Below are 25,814 nucleotides of genomic sequence, written 5' to 3' on the forward strand. Positions count from 1 at the left end.
TGAACTTTCAGACTCTGCTCTCATGGTGACTTCGCCCTCTTTTCTGAGAACTGACTGTGCTGTTATATAGAAAATTAGGACTTCTTTTGGTTGTGTGATTGGTTCACGATTCTTAGTGATACATAGTATGTGCAAAAAGACGGGGGGAGGGAAACGGTGTGGAAAATTTCTGCATGACTGTAGCAAGTTTTGGGGGCCGGCAGTGTTTTTCTTAAGATGCACATAGCTGATAACAGCAAACACACTGCAGGGAAAGGGGCGACCTTTTTTTTTTTTTGGTTCTTTTATGACTCATGGTTGTACCCTGTCATTTTACAGATGTGTAGTTTACTCATTTATCTGTCATGTAGTCATTTCCAATAAAAGATGATTATATTCATTTCATTTTGATTAAAAAAAACAACCACCCAAGTATACTGTTTATGTATGAATGTGTTTGGAGGAGTGTTACAGAAGAACTGGAGTGATTACATCAATTTCATGTGTCAAATAATAATGTTCATCAGCATAGCACATGAATAGACCAGTCTACTCGGAGAAGATAGAGATCTGAATAATGCCTCAAAATTACATTTTACTTTTAGGATTACCAAACAAATCAAAAGGTGGGGTGTTTAGTTTAAATACAGTCGCAGTGTTTATCGTGTATTGCGTACATTTAATTAATGTGTGAGTTCTGAATATGGCTATGTCTGCAACACTGTCTCATTTGTCACCAGCCTCTTCTTATCAATGGACTGGCCCAGTTATTTTGAACAAATTCTCTCACACGCTGGCACATCCTGCCCACACATTGAAACAGAGCAAACGTTCACAAAAAATGAATTTTATTGCAGCAATAAAATTCAAGAATTCCATGTTTGCAGTACTTTGTTTTTCGCTTCCAAGTTCTTTTCCTATTTCACATAGAGGTGTTTCACTATGACAGGAAGAGGGGGGAAAAACATCCACGTACAGTGGATGTACAAGTCCTGCTGACATATGAACTGGACCATAGTCATAGAATCAAACATGACTGAGAGACAAACTACTAATATAGCAACTGAAAACATCAAAATAAAACACTTTTTAAAAAACAGAAGAAAAGATTTTAAAAAACATAGTGAAGATCAGACTTAAAAGAAACAACAAAAAAAAAAACCCTGTCTCCCCCTCAACCACCCCTCCCCTCTTAACAAAGCTGTGATAAAAACCGGACCCCATCCCCCCTGAACTGTCCTTGCTTAATGAATGAATCGATGAGAAACACTTCCGAAAAAAGCTAACACCCCAACAGCACTAGCGGAGGAAAGAAACCCCACACAGCAACACCTAACTTCACACAACTTGGCCAGGAACCGGAGACCAAGACGGAATACGAACGAACACACAATGAAGAACTGGTGACATGGAACAACGGACAGTATATCCTACTGTCTTCAGTGATGATGTCGTGACAAGAAACGACGGTTGTCGTCAACCTTTCTTTCTCTTTCCCTCAAACTGGGATAAAAAAAAAAAGATTAAAAAAAAAAAAAGGGGGAAAAAAAAATTCGTGAAAATCAGTCTGTTGCCTGTTGGATGACACAGCTAACCACCCCCTTCTCTCCTGCAGACACTGTTCATCTTCAAAGCTTCCCCAACACCACATGTGCCCCCACCTGGTCCCCCACCACCTAAACACACACACATGCACATCCTACACCTTGACATCCCAGTCTCCCCCTTGTCCCCATCTTAATACTGGTAACATATCTCTAAACATTTTTTTCCCCTCAACTATCAGTCGTCATTCTCCCATCCCCTTCTCCCCAAAGAAAAAAAAAGCCAACTAAAATCTGACTTCTCATTTCGCGAACAGTTTCAAGTGAAACCGTCTTCCTTTTCATCACTTCAGCGGTGTTTTCTGTTTGTTCGTTCGTCTCAGAGTCCACCCACACCAGTGACTGGTTGAACAGCACTTGCATGGATCCAACACATACAACATCCACACACACACACCCATCCCCCCACCCCAGAAGGTAGTGTCAGAAGAGCAGAGAAGATGGCCAACGATGCCCAGGAGTGAAGACTGGTGCTTAGAGTGCGACTGCTGCCCTGGCCACAGGTGGTGCTGCCAAGGCCGTCGTCAGATCTGGAGGGGTCAAGGTCACTGGTTGCCCGGGCGGTTCATACCGCCACGGTTGCCACCTGCCCCGCGTGGAGGTCCTCCCCGGGGAACCCCGCCACGCATACCTGTCCCACAGAGATCCACACCTTACAGTTCACCTGAATATAGCTATCACACACATCTTACAGTACACCTGTCACACAGCGTCCCACACATTGACACCTGGCAGTACATCTGAACATACCTACCATGCACCTTACAGTTCACCTGAGTATCTATCACACACCTTAGAGTACACCTGAACACACCTGTCCCACATATTACAGTACACTGAATCACACCTGTCACACAGCATCTCACACCTTACAGTTCACCTCAACACAACTATCACACATTTCACAGCACACCTGAATATATCTAACACACACCTTACAATTCACCTGAACATACATACCTATCACAAGTCTTACACTTTGCCTGAATGCACCTGTCACACAGTATCCCATACCTTTCATTTGACCTGAACACTCCCACAGCTCTAAAACATACAATTCACTCTCGCAGCACACTACAGCACACCATACACAGGCCACAACATACACTCTTGCACACAGAACATACACTCCACTCACACACACAATAGTCTTGTACACAGTACAGTTGTTTCATGCACAACACTAACACACTATAGTCTCATACACAGTAACAGTCTAGCCCACAATAGCACAATCTGGTCCTACCCAAAACCAACCCGAAAGAGAAACGAAAAGAATTTCAACAAATGAACAGCAAAGTGCATGTTACATTGGGAGTAGGGAAAAATGCTCACCTCCGGCCCCTCGATTGTTGCCTCCACGGGGATAGCCAGGTCCCCCAGCGCCCCCACGCTTCTGGTAGGGGGCGCCACCACCAAATCCATTGGCATTGTAGCCCTGGAAACCGTCAGGGCGGTAGTCATTGCGGGGAGGGAATCCCTGGAATGAGCTGCCACCTGCAAAACCACATTAATTCCATTGCCTTGAATACCGACTGGACCCCTTTCACTGTTTGCCTGTCTGCACTCATCTGACGCCTATTCTACACTGGTCCTTCATAAAAAAAAGAAAAGAAAAAAAAGAAGAAAAAAAAGCAATAATAAAAAATGATGAATTAAAGTAACAATAATTTCAAGGTGTCAAAGTATATGGACTGATCCATATAAGCTACATTCCATCAAAATGCTCCCACACCTGTGACCTATTCATCCCCTCCCTTGCCCCACCCCTCAAAAACACTCATGAATGCTTGGCAAAACTCTGTACAGTGACCAGACCCCCCAAAAAAGGGGGTGTGGTGTGCAAGAAATGCAGTGCTGAGGAACCCCCCCCCCCCCCCCAAAAAAAAATCTTACAACATGTAAGTGAATGAAAGACGAGCAAAAAAAAAAAAAAAAAAAAAAAAGAAAACAATAATACACCAAGACTAGCCAGCATATGGCCTCCCCACCTCTGTTGCTGGGACGAGCGTTGCCGTTCTGCGGCCGGTTGTTGAAGCCGTTCTGCATGGTGTTGCCGTTATTGCCCCGACCACCACGTGGCCCTCCGCGATAGCCTGGACCACCTCCGCCTCCCCGCCCTCCTCGCTGGTAACCTCCCCCTTGGTAGTTGCCAGCTGCTGTAACATTTTTTTTCTTTTTCCGATACCCTCTACCAGCTATGGAAAAGGAAGCGGGTGTCAGCAAACAGAATTCCGTTAGTCAGGGCAAAGCAGAATAGGTCTCTTGTCATTTCCAAGACTTGATCACATCAACACTTAACAACACAAAATGTGTCTTTTGCCAGATCATTTATCAACAACAAAACTCTCATTCACTTCCCCACCCACCCACTACCACACACACTTTTCTGTACACCACCACTCTGATACTGAAAAGCGAGCAGAAAGGGGGGGGGGGGGAAGTGGTGTGGGGGTGGTGGCAAATCTAAAAACACAAAATTAAAGAACAAACATTAGCTTCCAGGAATCACACACATATTCATCTCTAACTATTCTCACATGCTCCTTGCTTCATACTTACACAAAGAAACGTGTGCACACACAAAGAAATGTGCGCGCACAAATATATACATACACACATACATACATTTTGAACACCAACTTGTCATCCCTTGTCTCACCCCATTTTTCAAGTTCTTGTCAGGCATGCCTACCCCCAAATTTGCTTTTCAGGAACAACACACATTAGAATCAAGGTCAGGGTAATATTTTCAGGAACATCTCAGCAAACATACATCTGTCATCTGACAGATGCTGTAAAAAGCGTACGTCTCCTTTCCTCCCCAGCTTTATGAAAAGCTACTTCTCAGAGTATTCCTTCCTGAGGGTCTGCGAATGCTTAACTTGCTTTTTCTTCAGGCTAGAAGGATCATCCAAATCATCAGTCTTTCTCTTCAACTCCATCATGAATCCACTTTCAAAAGGTTGTCCGCGTTAAGTTGCATGTTCATTGGTCTTGCAAAATTTACTTTGTCAATAACAGATATCAAGCAGACTTTCATGAAATGGCTTTAGTTCTGTTCAGACAGTTCCAGCTTTTCACAAAGTGTCTTTGGTAATATTCAGCAGCATTTCCGTAAGTCTTAAACAAGTGTCTTCGGCAAAGGTCAGAAAGACGTCTAAGGGTACCCTTGTACCCACTCGATACTTTGGAAAAAAATGTTACGGTCAGATTTTAGTTTCCGGGACATGCAGCAAATATCCATATTTCCAGGACACCCTTTCAATTTTATCTATTTTCCAGGACAAATATGGCCCTCCATAACGGTAGGCATGCCTGTCTTGTGCATGCATGCATACACACACACACATTCTGAACACAAACATGCCTCTCCTAAAACCAGGTCAGGGCCAAAAGGAGCTGACAAAAGTATACGAGTCCTTCAGCCCCTTTGCAACAGCCCCAACCACCAACCATACCTCAGTGAACACACTCTCCAACAGTGATGGATTTCCATGCACTGCTGGCCTAGGAGATACTCCATCTACCTGGGAAACAAAGCGTTTCCAGGTCGAAGATGTCAATAAGTTGAACACATGCTGGATTTTTCACTTCCCCATCCCTCCGTCAGACTTCCAAGTGGTGGTCTGGGTGCAAGTCTTTGGTTTGAGACAAACAGTTCCCATATTCAAACAAACCGTTCCCATATCCCAAGCAAAATTCTGTCCCAAAATCCACTCTGATGGGTAAATCATTGTTTCACATGGTTAAAAAACAAACAAACAAACAAAAAAAACAAAAAAAAAAAAACAACAACAATAAAAAAACAAAGAACTGAGGATGGGGTCTGTAAAGTCAGATTACAGACATATGCCCTTTCACAATACAGCCTCAATTCAACAGGGAAATCAGTGGTTAAAGGTGTGATTATTAAACCATGTGGAAAAGGAATTTCACTGGTATTCAGCCAATGTCTCACACCACTTGGGTACGGAATGAACTCCGGGTCATTTCATGGAATCAATTCCCTTGTTTCAATCAGGACACTGTCTTTTATAATAACAGGATTGTATTTTCCTAAAATCAAGTTAATTCCAACATACTTCTTGTGACCTACTGTAGCAGATTCTGCCAAGGGTCCGATTTTCTGTCCAATGCAAAATACTACTCTGCCCTGGCAGAGATATTGAAAGCAGCTATGGCTGATGACCTTTCTCAGTACTACATTACCTCCCATTCTGTGTACCTCCGCAGCACCCTCCTTTCTGGCAGTCATCTGCCGTTCATGCAACCTGTGCATTCAAGCAGCTAGGTTCTTTTGCATTTCCCACCTTTTTTTTTTTCATCTGATCAGCTCTAGGACCACCATTCCCATTCCCTGATCTGTCACTGCAATGGTCACTTGTGCAGTCCCAGAGGCACTAGCAGAGCCAGTGACTCCATGAATCAATCCCAGGAGGGAGGATAGTTCTCTGGCCGACACTGACATTGTGTGCCAGAGGTTAAAAAGGTTCTGAATTCTCTGCAGATTGGGAATATCGAAATGATAACTGCATCAAATGCCATGCCCAGGAATTCAAACAATTGGTTCAATTCTGGGTCTGACTTCTCCCTGTTCATGAGGAAGAGAGGTGCGTTCCCTCAGAACCAGGATGAGATGCTACTAACAGTGTCCTGTTCTCTGCCAGACACAGCCAGTCATCCATACATTGGATAACAGTGGAAGAAGAAAGCACACACACACACTCACATATACATACACACACATCCTTGCTGCAGGCTTACCTTGATTGAAATCTCCAGCAGCCTGGGCAAAGTTAGCGCCTGATGGAAAATCTGTGTTGACAGCGCCAGGTGGGGGCATGGGCCGAGACTCGGGGTGACTGCTGGGTGGGTGAGGGGGCTGAGACTGAGGCTGAGAGGGGGGCTGTGTCGCCAGGTTCTGGGGACCCGGGGGCTGGGATGGCAGATTCTGTATATTGAGAGGCATCTGAGAGTACATTGTTCTAGACTGGAATTCTGTGGCACTGGCATTTAGCTGAAACTTCTTCTCCTGGCCTGCCAACTGACTGCCATCCTGAAACACACAGGGAGAACCAGTGATGTGAGAGACAGAAATGGGGGGAAAACAAAATCACAGACCAGAATGGAGAGGGGGGAAGGGAGAGAAGTGATGTGACTGACAGAAATGGGAAAACTGAGTCACAGACCAGAAATGAGAAGGGGAAAGGGAGAGAAGTGATGTGAGAGACAGAAATGGGGGGAAAACTAAATCACAGACCAGAATGGAGAGGGGGGAAGGGAGAGAAGTGATGTGACTGACAGAAATGGGAAAACTGAGTCACAGACCAAAATGGAGAGGGGAAAGGGAGAGAAGTGATGTGACAGAAATGGGGGGAAAACTGAGTCACAGACCAAAATGGAGAGGGGGAAAGGAAGAGAAGTGATGTGACTGACAGAAATGGGGGGGGCGGGGAGGGGGGGGGGGAACTGAGTCACAGACCAGAAAGGAGAAGGGGAAAGGGAGAGAAGTGATGTGACAGACAGGAATAGCACTGTAAAGAAAGTGATTTTTCTATTTTCCCTGAATCCTTTTTTTTTTTTTTTACAAGGCAACATAAATATATCAGGGATTCAAATTTGTCTTTTGGAAAATGTTTTCACACGTTTCACGTTCAAGTTTGTAAACATACACTGAGTTCTGAATGTGATGTGCTGCTGTGAAGTGCAGATTTGTTTGGCAGATGGTGTCCATGTATGCAAGATTTTTGCCAGTAAAGGTATGTTGAAAATTACTGGACTCAGTTTTGAAATGACTGACAACTTTTTGCCATGGGATACTGACCATAGTATAAAAATTTGTGAAGAAAAAGCAAGACAATTGGATGGAAAATTTATGTAGCATTTAAATGACAGGTGCATTGGTATGTTTGTGGTTGACTTGATGTTGTTGTAAAGCTCGTATGGATGATCAGTACTTGGTGTTTTTGATGATACACAGTTAGGTTAGTTACTTTATATATGTCTTGGGTTTTGTTAGACTATTCGATTGCTGAAGAAATGGTGACATTTTTGAAACATTGAATTGTGTAGTAGCTAAGCAGGTACATTTTGTTATTTCCTGATGGTATGAATGGAAAGATTTCCTCTTTAGTGTTAATGCCAAGGTATGGTCTCTATGTTCAGGCATGAGATTGGGAGATTGTGATCGAGTCTGAAAGGTTGGGGCCTGAAGCTGAAGGTTTTTCTCAATTTCAAACCATAAAATCTGCACTTGAGGGCCACCTATGCAGCTGAGGTACCAACCTACAAAAGACAAAAAATCTGTCCAATTCTTAATTAAACTGAAGTGTTTTTGCTTTCAACCCAGTAAAAGTCAGCCTTGGGGACATGATTTTCAAAATCGTGTCCCGTGTGTGTGTGTGCGTGTGTGTGATTTTCAAGGAAAATGTTTTTAGCACAAAAGTTTGCACTGTACCAATATAAATGACCACCTGGTCTCTTCAGCTGTTGTTTCAGTTCCACTGACAGGCATGTGTGTTGGTTGAGGAGAGAAAGGGGGAAGTGGAATGACTGGAGGGAGGAGGGGGTGGGTATGTGACTGGTTATATCACTTTCAGCAGTCAAGGATTCTCAGAACTGTGGTCAGTGTCTTGGCTCAATGCCAACGTTGCCACAGTGGTTTTATTTCCCCCCACGCCCCTCATCACTGGTAGGAGATTCAAGAGAGGAATTGAGGGGAGGAGTAAAGTGAGACAAAGGCAGGAATGGAGAAGAGGGGTTCGGGAGGAGAGATGTGAGAGACAGGAATGAAGAGGGGCAAGGGTTTGAGGGAGAGGAAGAGGTGAAGGGGGTATGGTGTAGTGATGTCAGATACAGAAATACAAAAATGAAGGGGGTTGGTGGGGGAGAGACGCAGGAATTCAGACAATGGGGGAATAGTAGTGATGTCAGACAGAAAAACAGAAATGAAGAGGAGTGGGGGAACACAGGAAGAGAGAAGGTATAGTAGTGATGTCACAGACAGAAAAACAAGAATGGAGAGGAGCGAGGGAAGGGGGGGAAGACACAGGAACAGAAGGGAAGGGAATGGTGGAGTGATGTCAGAGACAAGACAGGAATGGAGGGGAAGGTGGGAGATGTGAGACACAAAATGGAGAAGCTGGCGCGTGAATGAAGAGAGGGACAGAAATGGGGTTGGTGGTGGGGGGTGGTTGGGGGATTTCCCTTATTTGCTTGTTGTACAAAAAACAAAGAAAATACAGTGAGGAAGAGAGAGACCAGATTTTTTTTTTTTTTTTTTTTAAACCTGCGGTGATGGGGAAACAACTAGGAAAAAGAATACTTTTCACCTGCCTTGAGGCAGACACCTGGGAGGGAGAGGAGGGAGGGAAGGCCAAGCTCTCTCACCTGCTGTGCTTGCTGGGAGGGAGGCAGAGGGATGGAGGGGGGCAGCTCAAACTGGGCCACAGATTCACCAGAGGCCAACGCCTGTCCCATCATGCCATGCGACGAGTGCGGCTGCTGCTGCTGGGCCGAAGGTGCGGGCACGGGCACGGACACGGGCGCCTCCTCCACAGGGGGCTGGAACATGGCGTCGGCCACCACACCACTAGATAGGTTCTGAGAGTGCGACAGCCCCGCCTGAGCAAAGCTCTGGCTGGCTCCGCTATAGTCCAGAGTTGACTGATTCATGTTCTGCTGTGAGAGAGAGAGTGGGTCCTGCACTACTTCACTGTCGCCTGGCTGGTCCACATGGGGTGCCGGGGGGAAGCCAGCAGGCATCAGGTTGGTCTGTGGTGGCTGCTGGGAAGGGACGGAGGGTGGCCGCATCATGGGTTGGGCTGCCACCACAGCGGGATCGATATGTGGGGCTGAAACACACACCACTTGCTTAATGTCAGCAGGTGCCACTGCCTTCACTTCCACCACAGCCACCACAGCGGGATCGATATGTGGGGCTGAAACACACACCACTTGCATAATGTCAGCAGGCGCCACTGCCTTCACTTCCATCACAGCCGGATCCAAGTACACCGCTGAAACAACAGTAAAACACACAGACAGCCAGCTTCAGTTTCTGTTGCCTAACATGGCAGAGGCTGCTCCGTTGGAGTGCGGTGCACATGTGGAAATGCCATTTTGAAACCCCCTTCTGCCCAGGCAAAAACCTCTGAAGAGTGCTCAGTTGGTGGTTCACAATCTTAGAAGTTCACAAGATTCTCATCTATTGCTCCACAGTTAAAAAAAAACAAAAAAAAACCAAACAACCCAGCAACCCAAGTACTAACAAAAAAAACCCACACACACACAAAAAAAGAGGTAAATCTAACACACAAAAAACAGCCACAGCAAAATAATTGAATAAATATTTCATAAGCAATCACAAACAGATGAATGAATTAATAGAAATAAAACAAATAAATCAAATAACTTTTTAACTTAAAATCCAAGTGACAGCCAGCGCTGGCACAATGTACACACACACGGCTCAAAATAGCCGCCTCTGACTTTTCAGTACAACTAAATCTTCAGGCAAAATGCTCTCTCCACATGTCCACTTGACAACCAGTTTTTGACAGTGTCACTGCAGAGTCCTTCCCTTTGGACTAATACACTTCCACTAACCCCCACACCCTTCCCGGTTTTTCTCAGAATGGAACAGCAGAGTGCAGTTTCACTAAGACATGACATTCTATAAATGGAATGCATCGGCACAGAAATTATGTCTACTCCCTTTATTTCTCCCTCTCAGGCGAGCATCATACATGCAAAGAACGCCATCATTCGTGCCTTGAATATTTTTTTCACGAATGTCTAGTTTGGAGCACTCGGCAACATGTCACTGTTCAGGTTCAGGTTTTCCAGGTCTGGAAGCTCATGAACCATCAATGTCAGAAAAAGGCCATGACAGACTTAAAAAAAAGATCAATGAAAGAAAAACAGCCCAGAGACAAGAAATAGAACATTTCAGGTGTCATGGAAGAAAAATTATGCATGGCTGTCCTATATTGAAGAGCAAAACGCCATACACGCCACGCCAGTGGTGTATGGAATGTGCTGGCATATCTGCACGAGTCAAGTTTTGTTGCAGGCAGTTTCTTTTGGACATGATTCTGTCCTCACATACCCAAAAAGTGAACATCACGTTCAAAGTGCAGAAAAACAAGGGAAGTAAAATGCAAAAAGCCTGAACATTAAAGGACTAAAGATGTTCCACACCAGTGGTGCTCATCGTTTATTCTATCATTTTCACTATACTTATTATCAATCTCTGGATATGTACAGACAGCCATTCACAGACATTGTTTTTTCTATGTGTTGACCTGTCTATGAATTAATTTACTTTCAATAACCATTTTTTCCCTTCAGGACATCAAGCAGAAATTTTGATGGACAAGTAGGATTTCTTTTATCTACATATTCTCAGGATTACTATAAAAAAAAAAATCTGTGGATTTCTAGTCCTAACACACATCTGCCAGATGCATGATTCTCTTTGATGTCTAGCTGGCACACAGTAGTGTAAACAAATGAAGGTTCACTGCTGTTTTCTTCACTAAAACTGGATGGTTGGTTATTTCTTTGCAGCTGTCATTTTTGCTCAGTTTTTAAATATAAACCATGTAAAATGGATCAGCCAACAATGAAAGTATTCTCCAAAATGGAAGTGGAGAACATAAACCAAGCACCAAATGGCTCACACTGATAAAACAAAAACTCCCTTTGACTTATGTGCCACTGGCTGCTTTCCTCCCTTTCGTACCAGCTCGCTCTTCTATTTTATTAATTAATTAATTCAATGCCAGACTTTTGTTCCTTCAGCTAAGCATTTTCAAGCTCAATGTGGTATCCTGCATTCAAAGCACACCAGGTGGCAGGACTGAGGAAAGGATAGATGAACCAATGCCGTCAGTGTCATCCCATTTCATCACAAGTGACCTCTTTCTTTTTCAAGCACTGACCACTACACCACCGATACAGTCTAGCAATGAAAGAAAAGACCAGCTGAGGTCTGCTGACTCCACCCTGGCACTTTCCAGCCAGCAGTATCTTGCGCACATGACCCCCTCCCATTGCAAGAACAGTCAATACTGTATGCGGAAACATAGCCAAATCAGAACCAACTGATGACTCAGACTCACTCTGTTCACATGCATGAGCTAAAAACGTTCACTGTAAAAATAAAGTCAATACACACACAACTGTTGTGTATCCAAAACACATATTCACAAAGCCAATGCACAAATGACTATTTTTCCAAAACAAAGAGGCTAAGGTGAAGGCAATGCACACTTACAATCCATATCAATCTCTGACTCCTGCAGAAAGCTGAAGGTGCCTTCCACCTGGGAGACAATCTCTGCCAGTGGGCGAGACTTGGGGACAGTGGGTTGTGGCGGGGGATCCATGGCAGGGGCCTGGAAGAGGGTGGGGCTTGCAGACATGGGGATCTGGGCCACAAAGCTAGATGTGGGGCCTTCATGAGGCGCCACCCCTGATGGCATCACCTGCTGGGAAAAGGGAAAAACAGCAGTCATTCACAGGATTCAATACCTCTTGTACATATGTCCTCTCCTCTCCCTTTCACAGCTCCAACTGTTGATATTCTTTTAAACAATGCATTTCATGCACATCACACCCCTTTTCTGCCCTGTCTCAATGCAACTTTGCCAAGCATTTGGGCATGTTTTTGTGGCCTTAGGGGTTGGGAAAGTGGAAAGGGGGAAGGAGTATGTGAGTGGGTGCATGAGTGTGTGGGCACTAAGTACGTGTGAGCAAAGTGCCTGTTACACATCTGCTTAACACTTCACACAACCCCTTCAAAGCTTTTGTGTAAGCTCACTGAGATGGGCATGCATGTGTGACATAGAGAGACGTGGATACAGAACACACATATGTAAATGAATACATATGCTGTGAATGAACACATGATCTTGAACACTAATAAAGCTTTTCTTCATTTATTCTAAATCCAGCAACTCTTGTAAGAAAAAGAAAAAAATGCAAAGGAAAAACTGTTGTTTTTCATTAAAAAAAAAAAACCCAAAAAAACAAAACCCTGACAATGCTAACCCTCCCCCCTCCCCTTGCCCCCCCTTCCACAATGGAAAGGAAGATAGCAGTGCAAGCTGTCCAAAGGGCAGGTGAACTGTGGTCAATGAACAGGGCTGAACAGCCAGACAGCAGGTGAGCTGTGCTCACTGTTGGACAGTCACAGAAAGCTCTGAACTTTGATCAGTGTCCAGTGCTAACAGACAAACATACACAGTCCAAGCCTCAGTTGTTTCCTTTGAGCTCCCAACACTACCAACTGCTGCCACCCTCAGTCACTGGTAAGTCAATGCAACACTGTGCTCTTTTCCTGTCTCCTTCTGGTTAAGTCTTCAATCCCCAGGAAAGGGTTGAAAATTTAGGAATGTGCAATTCCTTTAGAACCATTACAGAATAAAAGAATGACTAATCATCAGGAAAAGAAAGAAAGAAAAAAAAAAGACATGATGTGACTCTCCACCCCACTTAAATGTGGAAATGGTTGGGAAGGGGAAACCTCAACCCTGCACCCCTCTTTTCAGTAAAAGTAAGCGATCACTGAATAGAAATGCACAATCCTTACTTCTTTAGCAAGGAAAAAACTAACATGCTATGCTGATACTGTAAATAAAAAGTTTTTCAAGTGCAAATTTCTCTTTCAAATTTCCTGAACACTGATGAGAAGCAGAACAGGAATGGTCTTTCAAACTGCTGATGGGGCATGAAAACTCCTCCCCGCCCTCCACTTTCTTCCTCTTGTGCAAGCACAGCGTGGTCTGGATTCGTATGTCCCATGAGACTGTACTTTTGTTCTTCCAATCCCTCTTACAGACCCTGAAGTTGCTGGTTTCTGCTCTTTCCAATTTGGAATAGAAGTTGGCTGGCAGGAAATGTGTAAAATGTCAACACCATCCCCCAACTGCACTTCCATCTGTTCTCCAATTCATCACCAAATAAGAGCTCGAGGGACAGCATGGAAATCCTGGTCCTTTGCTTACCTGTGTGTGTGGGAGGGGTTGTTCTTCAATGACCTCTGGAGTGGGAGGCTGAACGGGTGCACTGGGAGGAGGAACCTCTGGTTGAGGGGGTTCACTGAAGGTCTCTGTGCTGGTAGGAGGGGCTTCTGGAGGGCTTGAAGCTTCTTCCTCCTCTTCTGCAGCTTCTTCTGTTTCTTCTGTTGGTTCTGAAAGCACAAAGGGGAAAAAATATATATATACATATAATTTCTCTGCCATACAAAGGAGTGGGTTGTTAAATGGGTGAACAACTTATGGTGAAAACAATGTCTCTTCAGAAGTGGGCCCCTGGGTTCATGGAAATAATTTGAAAGACCAACTCCTTTAATGGAGATTGCTTGTGAGTGCACTTGACCTGCAAGCAGTATGGCTGCCCCAGTGGTGGGGTACAAATGGCCATACACAAATAAGCAGCCCAGACCTGGTATCAAGCAAAAGTGTGAGGTGCAGCCAACAAATAACATGCAACTGTGTGTGTGTGTGTGTGTGTGTGTGTGCATATAAGAGAGAGCATGTGTGCAATTAAATTGCTCAAAGGTAATGATTGATACATTGTTTAAAATTTTGTGCATTATGTTTCTGTGCAAAGCACTGTATTCTATTTGTGCAGTATGTTCCTGTATACAGCACTATTTTATTTGTTCAGTATGTTCCTGTGTACAGCAAGCCTTGTTCTATTTGGACAGCGCACCATGCTCTATATGTTCCTGTGTACAGCATGCTGTGTTCTATTTGTTATATTCATGTTTACAACACACCATGTTCTATTTGTTAGTATATTCCCGTATTCAGTGATTTATGTTATATCTGTGCAGTATGGAAGAAGTACAAGATTGGGAATTCATGGTTGACCTACAGAGGGGAAGAAACACTCGGAAATCATCATCAAGAGCAGCATGAGACCCGACACAGTAGTCCACTCCAAGGCAATGAAACAAGTGATTCTGACCGAGCTCACTATGCCATACGAAAGCACAATGAAGGAAACCCACATCTACAAGACCGAGAAGTATGCTGGTATAGCCAGGAGCCTGAGAGAATCTGGCTTCCAAGCCAAGTCCTCGCCATAGACTGGTGCAACAGGGTTCATGAGTGCATCTGCCTACAGCCTCATGAAACAGCTGTCGATTTTGTGGCAGAGAGAGGACACAGGCTCTCAAGGCAATGGCAGAAGCAGCATTAGAGTTCCAGCTGAATCTGGTTGAGGAGGAATGAAATTAAACTTCATAAGGATTAAATTCCCTCCTCAAACTAGGCATACGATGGCTTAGTAGTTAAAACGTCTACCACGAAAAGTGACTCAGTCCTGAAGTGGCGACCACCCTGAAGGTGCAGGTTCGAACCTGCCGAGGACCAGGGGGGGAAAAAGGCGGCAAAACAAGGGCATCAGGGAGTCATGACCTGGGTGCCACCACCTTAGAGTGTTAAGGGCCGAAACACTTGACTGATGGGGACTTCTCTGAAGACCTTGTACTGTCCAGCTCTCCCTAGAGTTTCTTATCACTATCTGTGCAGTGTGTTCACGTGTTTTGCATACATTTTCTATTTTGTGTACTATTTTTCCATCTGCAGTGGTCTGTCCATGCATGTGTTTATGCGCAGCACACAGTTTTCTACATCATAGTCCCTGCAGACTGCTACATGTCTGAAATATATTCCTGTGTGGTTTTCAGATGCTTGCATCATAATCCTGTGTACAGTGTGCCACTTTTTCTGTTTTGTGTGCACTGTGCTTTACCCCATTTTCTGCTGCGAACAGCATGCTGTGTGCTCTCTTCCCTGCTTAACGTTCCTATGTAATTTATTGGGCTTTGTGAATTATGTACCAGTACAAGTTTTGTGTATATTCTTCTGTACAGCATACTTTTTTGTGTGTTATATTCCTGTGTACAGCATGCTGCGTTTTCTGTATAACATTCCAGTCAATAGCCAATTTTCTGTTTTGTGTACTATATTCTTGTGCACTGTGAGCTTTTTTCATAAATCCTATTGTCTATATTTTTTGGTCAAGACACCAATACAAGAGAGGGTGCTGCAAGTTTCAATGGCATTACTCTCACAGCTCCCATCCCTTTTCAACCACAGCTTGGCTTATTCTATTCCAGTCCATGATGCTTGTCAGGAGACCCTGCACTGCTGCCTTGACAGATGTCCATCCCACAAGTGACCAATTACACCAAGTTTGATAGGACTGGATGAAATAAAAGCTTTTCCTCCAAGTCCAATTGTTGCGTTTTTTGGGGGTTTTTTTTACCTCCCATTATTGACTTTCATTCATAATTTTGTTCTCACCAATCAAAGCGCCAAGTGCTCTATCATGTTGATGTGACCTGACATTTCAATACAGCAAGGTATAAGCTGTGTTGACTTGCTTTTTCTACTGGGTAAATTGACCGATTGTCCTGATCTGGCTTGCGCCTCTGAACCTAAATTTTAGGAAATTTTTTAAAGCAAAAGTTTTACTTTATATTATTCCATCAAAAGTTTAGGGCAGCTGAGAAAATGGCAATATTTCCTACAAACTTTTACATCATTCCTACCTGGTTTATGACCAGGTATAATGTCAGTTTACTGATCACTATCCAGTCGAGGTGTCACTTTCAATTTGACCAGTTTTCAGTGAAAAGCAACTGGACAGAGTGAGGTACAGATGTACACACATATTAAATTAAGGTGGTGTGGTTCAGCCATCAACCAAACACAAAACACTGCTGGCTTTATACTAATGCCCCAAATTAGCCTAGCATATCCACTCATCCTTGTTTTCATGACACACAATGAATTTACTGATAATGTGCAGAGGGCTGTAAATTCATTTTCCCCTATTGCACAGAAGCATGGCTTTACCACTTGTCATGGTTAAAACCATGATGGAAAAACAAATGTCATGAAACTGAAATGGCAGACCAGTGAACATGATTTTGCTAATTGGCACTTAGCGGACAAAGACTTGATAAAGTTTGTGGAATATCTGACAAGCTTGCCACCATGCACATGAATTTATTGACAACTTTCACCCCAGCACATGAATTAACAGATCACCACCTTAAAATCATCAGAATAGAGTATGAACAGGAAAGAACAAAGCTAAGAACAGGAATAGGAGTACTGAAAAAAGAAGATGGTAGTTTAGCTGAAACAGATGGGGGGAAAGCAGAAACTGCAAATAATTTCTTTGCAAATGTTTTTACGAAAGATACTGTTACAAATTTACCTAACCTTGGAGAAAGTTCCAAATCGGGAAATATTAATGAATATGATCTAAGGGTCACCGCCATGGCAGTGGAAAATAAATTAAAAGTTTTAGACCCATATAAAACACAAGGACCAGACCAAATACCTTCAAGGCTCCTAAAAGAATTTTCTAAGCATACAAATAGAAACAATGTATTTACTTTTCATGAGCATCTGAACAGAACTATATACCAGTAGTGGAACTTCATTTTCACCAATCCCACAACAATTATTTCCAATGCCTTTTCAAAGTCTTGTTTATATTCTATAATTCAAAAACTACTGCTTTTAAGGACCAAAAAAACCCCCCCAAAACACCTTAGTATTTACACAGGAATGTGCAGACAAGTCATACACAGCAGCATGAATAAATACACACATAGAACACTGTCCAGCATTCACACATAGTGACAATTTCCAGCTATCTTGTGAAATCTATATCCCAAGAAATAAATTAGAAAAAGCAACCACAGTTTCCTGGTGTCAAACATGTTTTCAAAAATTGAATATGACAATAAACAAAAAAAAAGCATCAAGCGTTACTTGTTGCTTTTGTAAACTGGGCTTTATACAGAGTCAAAGCTGACATTCATGACACACACAAACATTAGTACAAGGTATCCCCCTCCTCACCCCCTAACTTCCAAAGCAGACATGTAAGTTCAAGCCCAGTTATCCTCAACAGCAGAAAACTTGAAAAATGTCGGCTGTTTTTCATTTGAGGCACAAAACGCACTGCCTCTTGTCTTGTCCCTGTAGTGATGATTTTCACCAACTGTCCCTTGACGTATCCCTCCCATTCTGTTTCTGGCAGTGAAGCCAACATGGTCTCTGTCACCTGTCCTGATGCCCCGCTGCCCAATATACGTGACACGTTCTGCAGCCGGCCGCCAATGCCCACTCGTCGCACGCTCTCCAAAATCACCTTTCCCCCCCTGTTTTCTGCTTTTGATGGTGATAGTGTTCCAGGATTCTGTGACAGTGCCATCACTGCCCCATGGGTCTGGCCTTGTGGAATACCTTCCTCCTTCCACTGGTCCCAATCCAAACTGTCCTCTCTCTTGATCAAGTGCCTTCTTTCTGAACACAGCTTTCCCCCATGAAAACTGGTTGGAATATGATTCTTTCAACATAGTGTTTGCCCCATCCCAAGCCACTGACTGACCAGCTGGTCTTTTCATTGTAACATTTGGTGCAATGCTGCTGTCTTCTCGCTCGTTCCATGACTTACCCCTGGTCAGGGGTCCAAGCCCACTTGCCTGCTGGCTGGTTGTACTGCCCTCGTTGCCTGGTGCATCCCAGTCGTCGGTCCAAGTTTGTTGGGGCTGTTCCATCAGTGGGGTCCCTCTGCACTCTTCATCATACCCACTGTTGGTATCCTCCTCTCCATCCTGCCACTGCTCTTGGCACAAGTCCTCTGCTTCCTCCCACCTCCCCTCCATTATATGTGCCGGTTCCACTTCCTCCTCCAGCAAAATTGCTTTACAACTAGGAGTAAGGCCACATTTCATAAGCAACTCTCTCTCAATCCCACAGCCAGATTCCTCATCAACCTTTTCCCACTCGTCCCCTTCCTCAGCCCAGGCCTCGTGAGAATGCCCAGATTTCTGGTGGACGTTGTCTTTTCCCTTTTCCTCCTCCTCAGATCCACCTCCTTGAGTAAAGCCCGATTCCTGGTAGCCAACATCCTCTGATTTTTTGTCCTCCTCCCCCTCTTCCTGACCCTGTATGTCGTGCCAATGTTCTTTCATCTCCAAGCTGTGTTCTTCCTTGCTGTCCTCTGGCCACTTTTCCTGTGCCTGCCCGGCCGCTGCATGTTCTGGCCCTTGGTCAGTGTGTCCATGCCAGTTTTCTGTCCACCCTGCCTCCTCCTCCACCTGAAGGCACCAGCTTTTCTTGGAGCCCCGCTCCTTGCAGGCCGTTTCCCAATCAGGGTACTCCTCCTCTTTTTCTCCATACTCTTCTTCATAACAATAATCATCATCATCTTCATACTTCTCTTCTTCACACTCTTCTCCCTCTGCTGCTGTGTGCTCACCCTTTATATTATGCGAATGAGGTCTTCCCATGTCCTCAACAGAACGATCTCCATCTGCTTCGTATCCATCTCCCTTACAGGTGTCGTGAACAAGAGGACCTGGAAGACAGTCCTTGTTCTCTGCTCCTCCCCCGCAGGGGCTGTCACCTTTGTCCAAGTCATACCTTCTTCCTCCCTCCCTCCCTGTAACCACTTCGCTGTCATAAACCTGTTCAAACTCATGATGCCATGCATCCTCACCTGCTTCTACTTCAGCTTCTTCAATCTCCCGGGCACGCTCAAAGTAGCCACAGCCGATGATGAGCTGCAGCAGGTCCATCACATCCTTATAGGTGGTGCCAGCCACTGCTCGGTCTCGCCCTTCCAACAAACAGTTGATGTGCTCCGATGCTGCCGTCATTCTCTCCCCAAACTTCTCCTCTCCTGCTGCTGGAGGGCTGATCAGTTTATACAGCTCGTCTAAGGAGCTGAGATTGTCGTCTGTCAACACCTGTTCACAAAACACATTCCATGATGTAACAGATGGCTGTCTGACAAACCTGGACATATACCCGCTCCATTTATATATATATATATATATATATATATATATATATATATATATCGGGTTGTTTGTCCACATCTGTACATATACACAATCCATTATTTATCCAAGGTTGTTTGACAACACCGTTACATACAACTGTACATATCACATTTGTCAGTAGCAGTAGCACATATTACAGACTGTAAGGTGACACCTTTTTCAACTTTGAACCATGCACTTTACTACAATGCGCATATTCAAGGTTAAAATCCATGGAACACTGCTGTGTATCTGAATGTTACGGAGATCAACCTGATACTAGAAGTATAACTTTTGTCACAAAGAAAACAAATGTACCCTTCCCCTAAATCAAAATGAGAACAGCTAAGAATCAACGAACAGATTCAAGAATGAAGAGTACAGACAAGCAAGCAGACAATGCAAGATGTGAAGAGAGTTCCAGTGAAGCCAGGGCCTTGACATCAATGTTTTCCAGTGATTTCTCGAAGAAAGAAATTGATGATCTGTTTCATTTTTGTTTATCATCTTAATGTGCACCTTCTAAGATGCTGCACCTTACTTATTGTTCAATCACAACTTTTTTCCTTTCTTCTGTTAAATTGGAGGGTGGTGTGTGTGTGTGTGTGGGGGGGGGGTACACCTTATAATCTGAGTACATTGTAGTCAGTAAAATTCCATGCATACAACACAATGCATATCTGTGTCTCCAGTCAACATATACATATGCACACAAACACACACACAATTTTATACACACACAAACACACGCACAACACAATCCACAGTATCCGAATTTCGTCTGTCAACAAAAGAACTTTCCAGACATGTAAACTCCAAGTATGGCTTGAGTAGCATTTTCATCATTCTAAAGTGTATTTTGACATTTGCATAATTTTTATTTCAAAAACTTATTTCTTTTTCGAATATCACAAACACTTTTTAAAGCCAAATACCTTCAGATGCTCACATTTACTTTACAAAAACTGATCATACCAACATTAAAATTAAAGTCTTTCTGATTTCAGCTTGTTTTGCACGACCGATGCAACTTTTCAAATTACTTAGCGCCATCCGACATTTTCTGACAAAACAGACAAAAGGAATCCGAATTCATTTTATGATTTCGCTAATATTTTCTCGATCTCTACTAGACCTTCAGTGGTGGTAGCAATGCTAGTCATTTGGATGAGGTGATTAAGGTCCTGTGTGCAACATGCACTTAGCGCATATAAAAAAAACGCATGGCAAAAAAAAAAAGAAAAAAAAAAGAAGAAAAAAAAGGTAACACTGTCTCAGTGTAGCAATGCATTCAGGAGAGCAGCCCGAATTTCACACAGAGAAATCTGTTGTGACAAGAGTAATATAATGCAATACAATACATTCTTCTCCCTAAAACCCATCATGATCATGAATAAAACCAAAAGTCCAGGCAAGGGAAGTTGACTGCACAATAAAACCAGCCTTATCTGTAGTGAACAGGTAATGATGGAGAACTGACTTATCAAAGGAACAAATCAGACAATGACCTAACTAACCAATGAGACATTTTGACTTTTTCAGCAATAAGACATTTTGATATCTGATACCAACATGCAGTCCTGTTGCAGTCTTCTTTTTTTTTTCTTCTTTTTTTTTTAAATACTACAAATCCAAAATGTGTCCCTAAGTGTTTAGTCACAAATAACTATCTCAATCAATGCAGTCTAGGTCCTATGTGATACTACTTACCACTGCCCCGTATTTGCCGGTCTTAAAGTGGTCCCGCACACTGTCATTGCCCATGGCATCAAGGGTGACCTGGATCTCCAGAATGTCTGATGTGCGCTTCAGATCGCTGGCCGCCCTCTCCTGCTTCTCACGTTTCATCTGTTTTTTCTGCTGCTTTTCAATCTGCAAGAAGCACAGTATCATGTGCATGTGGAACTCCTGATTTTCCTCCTCCCAAGGCATTCTCATTATTACTGTTCCTCAAATGATTCCGGTTTCGTTCAAAAGAATATCTAAAACTAATTTGCACATGCTTGCTTCTTTTCTGGACAATGTTGAAAATGACATGCTTGTGTACCAATTATGGTTTGTGAAACCCCATATTTGTAAAAACTAGTCATGCCTGCTCTGAAAAAAAAAAAAAAAAAAAAAAAAATAAAAAAATAAAAATATATATATATATATAGTACTGACATCAAAACATAGGCATGATGTCACCTTTGAAAACCATGGAATTTTCTTTATTCACAGACACTACAAAGTTCTACCGCAAGTCCTAAGTATGATCAATGGCCACACTGTTTCACTTATATAGTTATGGTTCCTTTTCTGGCAGAATTTATCTTCTGCAACAAAAACAAAGCTCAGCTTTCTATCATTTTCATTGACTTCTTATGACAATAGTATAAGTGGTCTGCATTCCACAATACAATTTCACAACATCCATCACTCACGTCCAGCATGGTTGTGTTGTAAGTTTTCTGTAGGTCTCGTGCAAATTCCAGACAGGCCACAACATCATCGTAGTGCTTCAGTGTCTCCTGAAAACCATGTACATCAATACAGGATACAAGTGCCATATTATAGTTTTATACCTTTACTTCAGGCCATCTGCGGACATGCCTGTGTTAACAAATTCAAGGAACTAAAGAAGACATTTTTTTTTTTAATCAAAAACTCATATATAAAACAAATAGTTGATCAGTAAATCAATTTACCAAGAAAAGATGAAGACAAAATTACCTGATTTAAATTCCTTTTCTAAATAGTTTTACTCTTTTTCCAGGAACAGGAACAGAAAAAATTTTTTTTCTTAATGACAAATGCAGTAACAATCTTCACCGTTCATGGGCTACAACTCCCATGTTCACTTGTATACATATACATGAGTGGGCTTTTACATGTATGACCGTTTTTACCCCGCCATCTGGGCAGACATACTCCGTTTTCGGTAGTGTGCATGCTGGGTATGTTGTTTCCATAACCCAACGAACGCTGACATGGATTACTGGTTCTTTAATGTGCGTATTTGATCTTCTGTGTGTGTATACACATGAAGGGGGGGTTCAGGCACAAGCAGGTCTGCACATAGTGACATATGTTGATCTGGGAGATGGGAAAAATCTCCACCCTTTACCCAACAGGTGCCACGACAGATCTGAACCCAGGACCCTCAAATCGGAAGTCCAACGTTTTAACCACTGGGCTATAACACCCGTCACAGAAACAATGATCAAGACCCTTTAGCAGAGAAGATAATATAGCATGCAATAACTGATGTTCTCCGACCATGGCCAATGTAAATGTCATCTGACTGTCAATTTCATTTTGCTGGCTTCAAGCAAAGTTAACTTAAACATTATTCAGATGGCAGCTATGAAATTTGTACTGCCACAAGCATTAATCAAAAGAGCAGCAAAAATTTCATTTTTGCCACTGACTGAGCACATCAGTTCTTAGCACAATTCATTATTTTCTTTCCATCTCCAACTGCTAACTCAATGTTTCAATCTACACTTCTGGAAATGTCAGTTTCTACTTTTTCCTTCCTAAATACAAAACTAATGAAACAGAACCAAACACAACAAAAATATATAAAAATAATCTGGACACAGTTTGTTTTTTTAACGTACCTGCTGTTCTCGCTCAAGTGTATCGCCTGCAGCCTGCTTGGACCGGATCACGTCTAACCTAGACTGAAATATTACAACAGTCATCAGGTTAACTTTACAAGAAAACTTTTATTTTCTTTTACCTCATGCTTATTTTTGTTTTTCTTCAGCCTTTTTCCTAAGACTACATGTAACCAATATCGTACCTTCAAGTTTAACAAAATCCTTATTTAAGTAACTCCTATTGACTGGCTACTTCAGAATTCTTTGTATAATTGTTAACTTTGAACCTGCTATGACTATGAGATAATTCATTATCAAAGAACATATTGCAGTCATGCCAGTAGTCTAATAAAATACTGAACACTATTGGAACAGCGCCACACCAATTTTTATTTATTTATTTTTTTTTTTAAGAATGAACTTTTTTTTTTAATCAAGACTTTGTAAAGAGTATCCTGGTTTCCCCACTTTCTTACACAACAGCTGACTATCTGAAACGAAAATTCACACAAATGCACACAGGCTCTTGAATAGACTGCTAGAGAGTTTTGCAGCCATCTTCAATCTTGCACATGTGCAACTTATCGAAATCGCAAGCAATGCCAAAGGCGACTGACAGACAAAAGCAGCAAGCAAATTCATTTCTTCAGCTGACAGCCTCCATTTCTACAACCATACTCTGTAAAACAAAATGCAATCGTATGCACAATAAAAAACAATAAGATATTAAGCAAAAAGTTGAAAGTTTGACCCAATGTTCTAGTATGTACACACAGATTTACACAAAAACACTGACAAGTAGGTGCATGCATACTGAACATCATTTACTGAAAAGGAAAAAAGATGTTTTTTAGACATACCAAGACTTGATATTTGAATACACCCGCAGATTTCCTCACACATGAAGTCTGAGAAAATGTGCAATCAAAAGACCGCTGGACAGTTCTGTGCTTACATGACTAAGAGGCATGCCACATGATCTGTGCTCTTGAAGCCGATTCTCTCTCCAAAATTTCAAGCAACAAAAGCGACTGCGAGAGGCAAAACATGCGAACAGCAGGCTTCCCCCCCCCCCTTTTTTTGTGTGTATATACGATGGCACTTCATTGACCAGTTTGGTTGCAGCAATGGAGGCTATCAACTAAAGAAATGGAGGACAGCACATGTTTGCTGCTTTCATGTCATCCCCCTTTGGTATTGCTCAAATTTGATTTAAACTTAAAGCTAGATGCACATGCTCACGATCCAAGATGGCAATAGAACTCTCCAGCGGTCAATTATAATTCTAAAATTAGAAGTTATGAGAATATCACTGCAAAGGTCACCCCCCACCCCCACACCGAAAAAAAAGCCATTAAACAGTAAACTAGATCTAGGGATTTCTAACACAGATATCAGATATGGCAGGAACTCTGCAAGGGAAATCATCGTTTGATTCTTCAACATGGTGGATTACAACACACACACACACACACACATAACACGAACCAAAACTGGTTCTTCGAATTTCCAAGTATCAGATATTACGGACTCAAGATTATCTCTTGAACTTAAACTTGAATCGGACTTGACTTTGAGGCCTGTTCGTCATTCAATTAGAATCGTCATTCAATCTCTCAAAAAATACCTGCTACTAGGCAATACAATAATTTCCAATAATCCATTCTACCAAAATTTTCAATTTTAAGTCACAAAGGACGTTCCACGATAGTAAAATTCTCAGGATCGATGGATTCCTTCCGCGGAAGAGCAAAAGAGACAGATCTTTGTTCATGCTTGTTATGGCCGCCATTTTGGATTTTCTGATCAGACCTGGATGTCGATAAAATAATTCAAATGGCACACCAGCCAGGCCAAAAGAGAAATGCCAGTGAGTTACAGAATACTGCCTGCTAACAAAATTGCAATAAAACGAGTTACCACATCATTATAAAGTCATATTTATTTTACAATCGCGGAATGTTGCCAACAACTTCATGGTCTCGTGGATTATGAATGAGAATGCCATGCGGTTAACCAACAACGACATGAAATTTTACCTTCCGCTTTTCGATATTCCGGACTTTCTTGTCCAAAATACCCATAAAGGCTTTCGACGTGTCTCCTGCCTCCGAAGAGGACTTCGGTTCGGTCTTGTTAGATGCAGCCGGCATCATTCAAACAGGCAACAAAGATTTTTTCACACAAAACTCATGAAGCTTATCATACGTCTTCACGTGAGCTGGAACAAGTGAGTCGTTTCGTACTTTCTCGTGATAGCTCAGACCGGAACGAGGTTTTGGATCTTTTAATCTCACAGATTTTTTTTCTTCCGATGAATCGCTTGATTGCCATATTTATTCTAATGAATCGAATTTGGTAAAATTTCATTACCAACGACTATATTTCAACTTTTTTTTCGTTTTGCTTTTGATTGAGCTTGAATCAATTCCATATTTTAACGAGAATTCGTCTCGGCGTGGCGAGCGTTTTTGTTTTTTTGTTTTGTTTTGTTTTGTTTTTGGGTTTTTTTTAATTTTATTTTGTTGTTGTTTTTTCCCCCAATCGTTTTTAAGCTGATTGACTTAAAGTGACAGATATTGTTTTGGATAAACATTTATGTAAAATCTGTTAATCTATAGACCTCGTTCGTTAGAGAGAAAAAATGGAGTAATTTGCCCTTGATAAAGCCGGAAACCGAATTCGTGAGGAGTCTCTAAAAGCGAAAGTTGCGAGTTCGTCGATTGCATTTGTGTAAATGCTTCAGAACGGGTCTGGGGAAAACGGGATGAAAGAAGT

General features: G+C 42.5%; 1 protein-coding gene across 6 annotated transcripts; it reads right to left on the minus strand.

Annotated features, from left to right (window-relative positions):
* Window positions 1-806: 806 nt before the first annotated feature.
* Window positions 807-25,279, minus strand: LOC143301503 (uncharacterized). Of its 6 annotated transcripts, none has more exons than XM_076615830.1 (12): window positions 25,076-25,279; window positions 23,055-23,117; window positions 21,876-21,962; window positions 21,163-21,324; window positions 19,128-19,377; window positions 13,598-13,773; window positions 11,866-12,079; window positions 8,976-9,526; window positions 6,351-6,642; window positions 3,575-3,781; window positions 2,919-3,080; window positions 807-2,214 (listed from the first exon to the last, which is right to left on the minus strand). In XM_076615830.1, exons 1-12 carry the CDS (start codon window positions 25,190-25,192, stop codon window positions 2,129-2,131), a joined length of 2,367 nt encoding a protein of 788 aa, XP_076471945.1. In that variant the 5' UTR covers window positions 25,193-25,279; the 3' UTR covers window positions 807-2,128. The 6 variants fall into 6 exon arrangements, with proteins under 6 accessions (XP_076471945.1, XP_076471944.1, XP_076471943.1 ...); XM_076615829.1 differs by having other exon boundaries at window positions 11,866-12,076; window positions 13,598-13,782; XM_076615828.1 differs by having other exon boundaries at window positions 13,598-13,782; window positions 25,076-25,278.
* Window positions 25,280-25,814: the final 535 nt, after the last annotated feature.

This window comes from Babylonia areolata, chromosome 27 (assembly GCF_041734735.1).
Source record: "Babylonia areolata isolate BAREFJ2019XMU chromosome 27, ASM4173473v1, whole genome shotgun sequence".
Taxonomy (NCBI): domain Eukaryota; kingdom Metazoa; phylum Mollusca; class Gastropoda; order Neogastropoda; family Buccinidae; genus Babylonia; species Babylonia areolata.

Bases quoted from the DNA above. Each gene is read 5' to 3' on its own strand.
- LOC143301503 (XM_076615828.1), bottom strand. From the start codon at position 25,192: ATGATGCCGGCTGCATCTAACAAGACCGAACCGAAGTCCTCTTCGGAG. The intron at 21,963-23,054 runs GTACGTTAAAAA...CATGGTTTTCAG, and splicing joins CACTTGAGCGAGAACAGCAG to GAGACACTGAAGCACTACGA. The intron at 6,643-8,975 runs GTGAGAGAGCTT...TGTGTGTTTCAG, and splicing joins CCTCCCAGCAAGCACAGCAG to GATGGCAGTCAGTTGGCAGG.